The sequence below is a fragment of the Thunnus maccoyii genome, chromosome 1 (genome assembly GCF_910596095.1).
Source record: "Thunnus maccoyii chromosome 1, fThuMac1.1, whole genome shotgun sequence".
Classification (NCBI taxonomy): Eukaryota; Metazoa; Chordata; class Actinopteri; order Scombriformes; family Scombridae; genus Thunnus; species Thunnus maccoyii.
The window spans coordinates 35,789,709-35,799,072 of record NC_056533.1 but is presented as its reverse complement, the minus strand read 5'-3'; the positions used below and the strand labels follow the sequence as shown (position 1 = coordinate 35,799,072).

Below are 9,364 nucleotides of genomic sequence, written 5' to 3'. Positions count from 1 at the left end.
ATCAAACCCATCAAGCCTGAAGCTGCTCTGCTGTCAGTGAATGGGAGGCTCGGAGTGTTTTGGCGCAGAGTCACACTGTTATTGTCAATGGAGCTGCGTGGCGGTGTGACGTCACAGACCTCTCTCTCTCACACACACACACACACACATACGTCACTGTTGAAATAGTGCTATTGACTGAGCTCCTTCTGATTATCATTAAAAAACAACAACAACAATAAAACATGCGCGTTATATAACTCATTCCAGGCGCACTGGCCTTTGTGGCGCCTGCATTTTTTTTTTTGAAAAGAAGACGCCGTCACTCCGCTGCTTTACAAAACAAAACATGATCCACAGTTTATTCTTATAATCATGAGTCATACACAGACATTCATCTTCAACAAAATAGTTCAAGTTCAGAAAGACAGATTTTGGATTTGCCCAAACGAAGAATCACTATAATATTCCCATAATATTGCTGTCGAGACTTTGTAGTGTATGTGGTTCTCAGGTGAGTTTATTGTGTATTATGGGTTATTTATTAGCTCCTATTATCACATCACAACAATAATCCTGTGAGTTTCCTACAGACATAAAGTGGCTCTGAATATTTACAGCAATCTTATGGTTCTTTACGGTATTTCCATCTCCTGACCTGTTATGTTTAATATACTAAAATATATATTCATATCATAGAACTACTATAGTTCTTTTTCGTAAGGGTGAGGCAGTCACCACCTGCTCCTCAGCGTTATCATAAAAATATGACAGTAATTACAAAGGAATCGAGTGACAGTTTTTTTTTTTTGTTTTTTTGCGCATCTCAATGCTACATTCAGATCCGACGAGGCTCATAAGCACTTCAGCAGGAAAAAGTTGCAGAAAGCTCCCCGGGGACAGTCGCACATCTTCCCGATCCGAGCGCCTTTCCTCACCGCGCACTGCTCCCCGACATCACACTGAGAGACAGAAGCAACAAGACAAGAGGCTCGATTCATTTCTATCCGCTGCGACATGCATCAATACAAAAATCAATCAATACAGTAGAGTGTTTGAAGTGTGGTGAGGTACCGTTGGGACTTGGCCAAATTTCTTTTCCCACATTGGCAGTCGTTTAGCCTGCAGCTTTTCAAGAACTTCTTGGAGAGCTCCGAGCTGACAGAGAACAGATAAAAATAAAGCAAAAGTGCTTCATGACTGTGTTTTCAGGAAAGAACAGAAAATATCCAGAATTGTGCCATGTGCGTAATTAACGAAAGCGCAACAAAAAGATCACAGCCTGGACATAAAATAACACATCTGTCTGTTGATATTAACAATTTAATAATTTGAGTGGCGGTAAATCACCTTTGTATTTGCAGAATATTTATATAAAACTGTTGTATTTTGTTTAAAATGACACAAATAGATGAGATAAAGTGACAAATGCAGCAGACAGAAGTTATAGAAGTACTAGAGAAAATCATTAAATTAATGCTTTTCTGAACTGAGTTTGGTCCAAAGACTGGAGTTCAGTATTCATATCTTTAGTCTTTATTTAACACATCACTGAAATTATGATTAAAAGAAAAAATAGTTGACATTTGATCTGATAAAATGATAAAACTAAAGAAGCTTTTCTGGCTTTTGCAGAAAAAAAATAAAGTCACTTCGTCTTTTTTGCATCCATGCCGTGCAGGAGGAGTGCAGATGTAAAAATCTTACCAGCTGCTTCTCACTGGTCAGATTCGGACCTTTCGGGTAAAAGTCCCGCAGGGCTCTGGGACTCAGCTCCTCTTCGGACTCGGTGTCCAACACTTCGGCTCCAGCAGCGCTGGAGAGCAGCATCAGTGCGCAGAGGAGCGCGCCGCTGAGCAGCCTGGAGCTCTGCATGTTCCCGGTGCGCGGCTGCATGTGGCCCTTTTTCAGTCTCAAATAGTCGATCCTCCGCGCCAAACACCTTTTTATCTGACTCCTGCCATCTGTTCGCTCCACCTTATCCTTTGATTTTTTCTTTTTTTGTCATGCGTAACAGCTGCCTTGGGTGAGTCATCCCGTAAAAGTTGCTGGGCAAAATATGCCTCAAAAAAGTCAACAACAGCAGCAGCAGCAGCAGCAGCACTGCAGGGGGGGTCGTTCCTGAAAATGGATGGATTGGATGGATGGAGGGTAGATAATGAGGTCATTTCTATTAGGTTTGATAAAGATTAGGACAATTAGCTGATTAGATTTTGGTGTTTACATCTGTAATTTCTCTCATTACTATCATTTTAGTCGAGCTCTAGGTCCTAAATCTTTATTAGATAACAGCCTCATCAATCAGTATAACTTTAAATCACAGCAATGATATGCTTCAGTCACCCAGCAAGTCTGAGAACATTGCTTTATTTAGTATTCCATGTAGATCAGCAGTCACTTCCAATACTTTTCCATTATTACCTCAGAATGGCTCTGGCAGCCTCTCCAGCATTTAAACACGGTGACTCAGTCAATCCTTTCTGCTGTAAATTATCAAGAAAATCAAACAGCGCTGGTGTTAAACGCCCCGGCTGTTCTTTCCTCAGTAAAAACCAAAGCAACGATGAACCCCCCCACAAGAGTTTGAAGGTCATTTTAACTTTTATAACTCATCTTCAGTCTGACGTGCAGGGACTGATGGGCCCAAAGGAGGAATAAAGATTTTTGACATTCTGAAAGGGAAATGATTTGTTCAAGTCATTTCTGTACAAGTCAGCAAAGAGACATTTTTTTACACATTTCTATAGAAAGAAGTACTTATTATACAGTGTTGTTTCATTTTAAATGTGCATAAACAAATGCTACATAATGCAAAGTGTTATAAAAGCCATGCTGAATCATATAAATTCTTTTCTAATTGTGTCTGCACAATAGAGAGCATCATAATTAACATTCAAATTAAAGGAACGACTACAGTCAACTTTATATCAGGGCTAAATTCTGTTGGAAACACTGCAAAGCAAACAGATAACACCACGTTAAATGAAACCCTAAAGGTTTACTGTGAATTAAAAAAAGCACTTCCACTCTGTATTTAAGTTATCAAACATGTTCTGCACCAGGCAACCACAACGTTTCACCTCTTACACAACCACCGAGCCAACAATACGAAGGATAACTGTTTACACACAACACGGACAGACAAATTACTGCTGTTGTACTGCGTATTGTATTCTTAATCCTGTGCTTGAGTTATCCCAGTTCACCGCATTGATCGCTTGTTTCACTGCTGCCTGTTTCGGATCCATCAGCAGTGAAGGAGATGGAGGAGCAGGAAGCTTTGATTGTACTCGAGGCAGCATGACTCATGTTTCCCCCCCCCCATCGTACTTTTTAATGACTGAGACACCAATTTAAACATTTCATTCACAGCAACCAGGCTATTTAATTCACAATCACAAGTTCATTAGTTTTTGCACCGTATCCCTGACAGTCGTCGGCCAAAGGTTGCCAACAACTGCTAAGCAGAGCAAATTATATTTAGAGTCGGCTGAATCAGCACTCAAGACAGATATATATATGGCAATTGGTTTTTTAAAAACCCTAGGAAGCCTCAGACTAACTGGTGGAAGAAAAAAATAATAAGAGAAAGTTTTAAAATAGGTTCAGTTTCTCTGTTTCTCCAGTTTCTGTTGTTGTTGGGATTTTTTGGCCACTTGGGGGCAGCGCAACAAGCTGGAAACATAACAGACCTATTATCACCTTATGAGACTGTCCTCCCAAGAAAAATTACACTATAGGTCATAAATTCAGTTGGCAAATATGACCTATAGTTACGTTTTAGTGACGGATGCCATCTAGCGGCCACACTAATAATGACCAGGGGAAGTGTCGCTGGCCTTGCCTGCGTGTTCCCGCCAACCAGCAACCTCCAGGGCTGGAAAATGAAGCCAATGCAGAAGTGCCAAAAACTGCAGTTCCTTGAATGACCACTTGAGGCTCTAAAAGCGAGTCAATCCCCATAGACTTCCATGTTAAAATGCCCAACTCTACAGTAGAAATAAACATGTTTACAGCCTGGTACAAAAAATGGTTTAGGTCTCTGTAGCTAATTTCCCCTTTCATGACAACTGTACAGGGGGTGAATTTTGTACACCCATTTGAATTTTATTAAGCCGTAAAGTTATGCATAATGAAGGACATGGCTGCTTTGAGTGACAGGTCCGCCAGCCGCTAGGTGGCTTGTTTCAGCCATTCAGCCCGCCTCTTTGCCCATTTTTGATTGGCTGGGAGTTAGGCAGAGTCATGCACTGCCAAGATGACGACGGCCAGGGCAGCCTCAAAACCGCTCTTCAGAAACCAACGGGTGACGTCACGGTAACTACGTCCATATTTTTATACAGTCTATGGTCAATCCCCATAGACCCCCATGTTAAAATGCCCAACTTTACAGCAGAAATAAACATGTTTACAGCCTGTAATTCATCTGTTTAAATGTTATTAAGCCATAAAGTTATGCATAATTAAGGACCTGGCTGCTTTGAGTGACAGGTCGCTAGCCGCTAGGTGGCTTGTTTCAGCAACCAGGCTTCATTCAGCTCCACCTCTTTGCCCATTTTGGATTAACTGGGAGTTAGGCGGAGTCAGGCGCTGCCAAGATGGTGACAGCCGGAGCCGCCGACTTTGAGCTTCAAAACTGCTCTTCAGGAACCAACGGGTGATGTCACGGTGGCTACGTCCAAAATTTTTCAGTCTATGGTTCCTGCTCAGCCCACCATAGACTTTACATTGTGATGACATCACAGATTTTTAAATCTCTTTTCTCGGCTCCTGGAAAGTTTACCACTATAAAACCTCCATGGATCAAAAATTCATAATTAAAAGAGTCATAATTGACCTTATTTGCAGTTCAAAGTGTCCTGTCAACAGTTTTACAGACATCTCTTTTATAATGGTGGTCTATGGGGAAAATGCTTTTTGGGCTGCAGGGGGATTTTTTGCTGCAATACCGCGAGTGACCACTGGGAAAAATCGTCTGCAAGGCTGCGCAGCAATGTCCTATCCAGCTCTTATTATACATCCATGGTTTGTCACTACACATAGTCATTTTTCATTTTTGTTTTTAATATCAAATATTTATTAGTGCAGCTTTAAGCACAGGAGCAACCAACAGAAACAGGAGAAACAGAATTAATAGATGTAGAACTTGCTGGATTTTGACAACTTCAAACACATTAAATATATATATATATATATATATATGCAGCTTGCAACAGATCATGTACCAGCTGAGTTTACTGGTCAGGTGATCTATTCCAGTTAGAAAGTGAGAATCAGTGGAGACAGTAATCAGAAAAATCTTCAGACACTCAGAACTTCTGTCTGGATATTTTGAGCAAATTGTGTATTCTTTTTTATACCCAGAAATATACATAAAGGAACAAGAGCCAAGGTTTTTTTTTTTTTTTTTTTTTACAAGTTTCACATTAATTGGAGGGGAAAAAAGTATGCACATGCATAAAAGTCTTCAGCAGATGCTTTTTCAGTTGCCAGAGTTTCTATTTTACCTAACCCACATACCCTAACCCAGTCACAGATGTCCACAACAGATGAAACATCCAGCTATGTGGGTGACAACAAGTATCCAAAACAAATATTTATTTAAATGTCATAACTCCTGATGGTTGAATAGATATTGGTCGGGTTTTTTCCAGTTGGATATTCACTGTGAAGAACCAGATATAGTTATCTCGTGACAGCAGGTTCAGCCCATCTGTTGGTCTCGTGCTGGAGAGAATTTGCTTATTCACAACAAACAGCAGGAAAAGAAACATCAAGAGTCGCCTTTACCTCAGTCCAAAATGTTCATGTGTGTTTGCAATCTATCTACCTAACACTGTCAATGTTTCTCCATATTGTAATTTTACTATTTTTATAGTATTTTTATCTACTCTGTTCACGAGATATCTATTGCATGTGTGTCCTGTTACTCTTCCTAAGCTTTCTTTCTTTTATTCCCTTATAAATGCTTTTTAAGAGTTTTTCCGTGTCTGCACAGAGGTTCTGAGGATCGAGGGTCCAGTATGTTCTCCAGATTGTAAAGTATTTAAGGCTAATTTCTGATTTTGGTCTATATAGAGTAAATGCATCACAAAATAACATTTAACTTGACTTGACTCACTTAAAAAACAGAAATCAGCCACACGTTTCCCATAATTGTCCATCAGGTTTTAAGAATTGTGCAGCCCAAGAGGAGTAACGTGCTCGATGAATGCTTTTTAGTTTTGAAGTTCCACAATGCTGAAATCATCCTGGCTCCCACTGGCTCACATTCAAAAAGCTTCAACTTCTCTCTAGAAATACGAAGTCAATCTTTTTTTTCGATGAGTCATTATGGTCTCAATCTCTTAATTCAGACCCTCTAATAACTGTGCTGGTGGTCATTTTGGAAATTATTGCTCCAATAATAAGATTTATAGTGGCTTTGATGTCTACTGTGTTGATTGACAGCTGTGATTGACAGTTGGCTAACCTGCTGCTCTCCTGTTACTTGATTACAATACCAGCCCTGTTAGCACAATTTAGCTAAAACAGCTAACGTTAGCCCAAGTGTGCAGCAGTCGGTGTTCCCATGGATGTATAAAGAGAACTGGATACAGCGTTGGAGGTGGGGCCCCGTTCATTCCTATGAAAGTTGCTCAGTGGCGCATGAAGCCAAAAAAGTCCGACTTCTGGGTATAAAATTGCCCAGATCCTCCAGGATCATTGGGCCCCCATAGAGCAAGCGCACTAGCGACTTTTGCTGGCCGAGCTGGCTACTTTCAGTTTAGCCCTCTGGCTAACTTGACTGGGGATAAAATTCAATTCAATCATGCGGCTCTTTTAGACTTTTGAAATTTGATCGGACCAAACAGACCAAATCCTGATATTGAGACAAGTCATTTCTCGGGGTTTGTGATGCTCAAAAAAATGTATCCGCTGATTTACAGATGTCTCTTTCTTTGTGTAAGTCCATGGGAAAAAGTCTTTTTGGGCCCAATAGCATCACGTGATGTAATTACATGGTTTGGCTGCTATGTCAAATTGGCCTCACAGTCCGGCGTTGTTCCTGGGGGCTTGAGTGTTCCCAGTAAGCTAGCGTTAGCTTGGGTCCGAGGTAGCGGAGCGTGTTTCCAGAGCGTGAAAGGCAACACCCCGCACTCCTTATTTGGAAGATTCTGGCTCCAAATGGAAAAGATGGCGCCGACCATGAGCTGCAACTCTGAGCTTCAAACTGGCCCCAATGCAAACTAACAAGTGACGTCACACCTCGCTACGTCCATCTTTGTAAGCAATCTATAGAGTTGTGAAGTGGGAGCAGCTGTCTTGGTTCCAGAAGTAAAAATCTAATTAATTTGTCCCATAGACAACATTACATCACTCACAGTTTGAGCTCTTCTGCAGCCTCAATCAGCATGAAACTCTCCTGGTTAAATCATCAGTACAACAGATGAACAACCGTGTTAGAAAATATTTGGTTCTTTGGTAAAACGCTGAAGGTACAAGACTGTGTACATAACAATTTCGGGGTATCATGTGCCCCTCTAACGGCAGGAAGAAGCTAGTGTCAGTTCACCAGGTCAAAAGAAAGTAGCACCAAATCACAACAATAGTTATCTCAGGGCACTTTTTTACATAGAGCAGGTCTAGACCGCACTCTTTAATTTACTGAGACCTGACAATTCCCCCATGAGCAAGCACTTGGCGACAGCGCTAAAGAAAAACTCCCCTTTAACGGGAAGAAACCTCAAGCAGAACCGGGTTCAAGGTGGGTGGCCATCTGCCTTGACCGGCTGGGTCGAGAGAGAAAGAAAGAGGTGGGTGGGGGGGGGGGGTTACTTTTGATTGAATTCAGCAACTGTGGTGTCACATTTGGTTTATAACTTCAACAATGAAGTGTTTTGATTTCATTACGCTCTGATTCTCCAAGGCTTCTTCTCCATAGCAACGGCGGCAGCCGACTCTCATGGGTATTGTAGCATTCTTAGCCGTCCAGACAAAAAGTGATTTCTCAAACACAAAGCTGAGATAATTGAAACTGCTGATTATAATATAAACCTTTAGGATCATTACATTATCCAGGAGAGTTTATACGGTAAGTAATATTGAGGAGATTGTTTAAAGCGACCCCTCACAACTGTATAGTATGAACAGGAGGAATGAATACAGCAAGCAAGACCTGTTTCAGTGTTTGTTTAAGACAGACTTGAAAAATTGTGAACCTGCCCTTTAATTTATCATACATCTGTATTTATCATGTTTGAGACTTTGTGGCGCCCCCCCATGAGTTCAATCAGCTGCCCTGTGTGTGTCCCTGACCTGTAAATTTATCATACTTGGTAAATTAAGTGACACTGATTGTAATTAGTTTTCTGTTTCCAATATCTCCAATAGCCATTAATTCAAGAGGCATCTAATCAAGGTGTGTGTGTGTGTGTACCTGGTATTCCTGACGTTGTGGGGACTCGCCTCCCTTATGGGGATCTAACGTAAATCATTAATTTTAGGGTGAAGACTTGGTTTAAAGTTAAGGTAAATTTAAGGTTATGTTAAGGATTAGGGTTAGTAGTCGTTAGGGTTATGGTTAGGATAAGTCTCCAGGAAATGAATGTAAGTCAATGTAATGTCCTCTGAAGTGATGGAAACCTGACTGCGTGTGTGTGTGTGCATATAAGTTATGTGTGAGCTTCTCTCATGTCAGATATTAAGTGCCGGGCAGAGCTCAGCTCTCATTTTTCTGTCTGCTGTTTTTTCTTCCTGCTCGTCCCCGACAGCATCCCACCCGTTTCTCTGGTATCAGATAAAAACCTCATATCGTCTCCTCGTATCTCCATAAATGTCAACTTTTTTAGGAGCTAAAAATAGCTCGCTTTTAGCTTGACCGCTGTGCTTTTCTCTGCGTGACCAAAAAGTCCAAAAGAAGGACGGTGGTTTTTCATTCAATGCCATGTTTCAAATATAGGAAAGACATAAAAATAACTAGTTAAGAATAATGAGATTTTTCCATGACAACTGTTATTTTTACAGGTAGGGGTGGTAGAATGACTTTAAGGGCTTTTTAAGGATTATGGGTAATTATTTTCTTCCTTATATAAATAAATTCTGATTATATAATATCTCAACCTCTGTTTCGTTGCACCAGAACATCCCAGGAACATAATTACTCCCTAGTCTACTTCTGTTTACGTTCCTTAAAATTAGAGATGTCGTGTCTTGTTTTGGCTAAATTGGTAGTTTGATGTCAGGGGAAAGGTAGAGATCGAAGGAAGATAAGAGAGGGCAAACTGACAGAGGAGGGAATCTCCATCTACAGTACCTGCAGAGCTTAGCCTTAATTACACACACCGATACGACGACCGCTGAGCTGTCTTGTTAGCAAAGAGCGTCTCCTTTTTCCGGAAAACAC

General features: G+C 40.9%; 1 protein-coding gene across 1 annotated transcript; it reads right to left on the bottom strand.

Annotated features, from left to right (window-relative positions):
• Positions 1-313: 313 nt before the first annotated feature.
• Positions 314-6,123, bottom strand: LOC121898466 (cocaine- and amphetamine-regulated transcript protein). Its single transcript, XM_042413558.1, has 4 exons — positions 5,770-6,123; positions 1,687-2,462; positions 1,054-1,137; positions 314-941 (listed from the first exon to the last, which is right to left on the bottom strand). The coding sequence occupies exons 2-4, from the start codon at positions 1,873-1,875 to the stop codon at positions 834-836; spliced, it is 381 nt and encodes a 126-aa protein (XP_042269492.1). The 5' UTR covers positions 1,876-2,462; positions 5,770-6,123; the 3' UTR covers positions 314-833.
• Between the last annotated feature and the right edge of the window lie 3,241 nt (positions 6,124-9,364).

Coding starts and splice junctions, on each gene's coding strand:
- LOC121898466 (XM_042413558.1), bottom strand. CDS start 1,875: ATGCAGCCGCGCACCGGGAACATGCAGAGCTCCAGGCTGCTCAGCGGC. Junction 1,138..1,686: donor TGACCAGTGAGAAGCAGCTG/GTAAGATTTTTA, acceptor GTTCTCTGTCAG/CTCGGAGCTCTCCAAGAAGT. Junction 942..1,053: donor AATTTGGCCAAGTCCCAACG/GTACCTCACCAC, acceptor TCTGTCTCTCAG/TGTGATGTCGGGGAGCAGTG.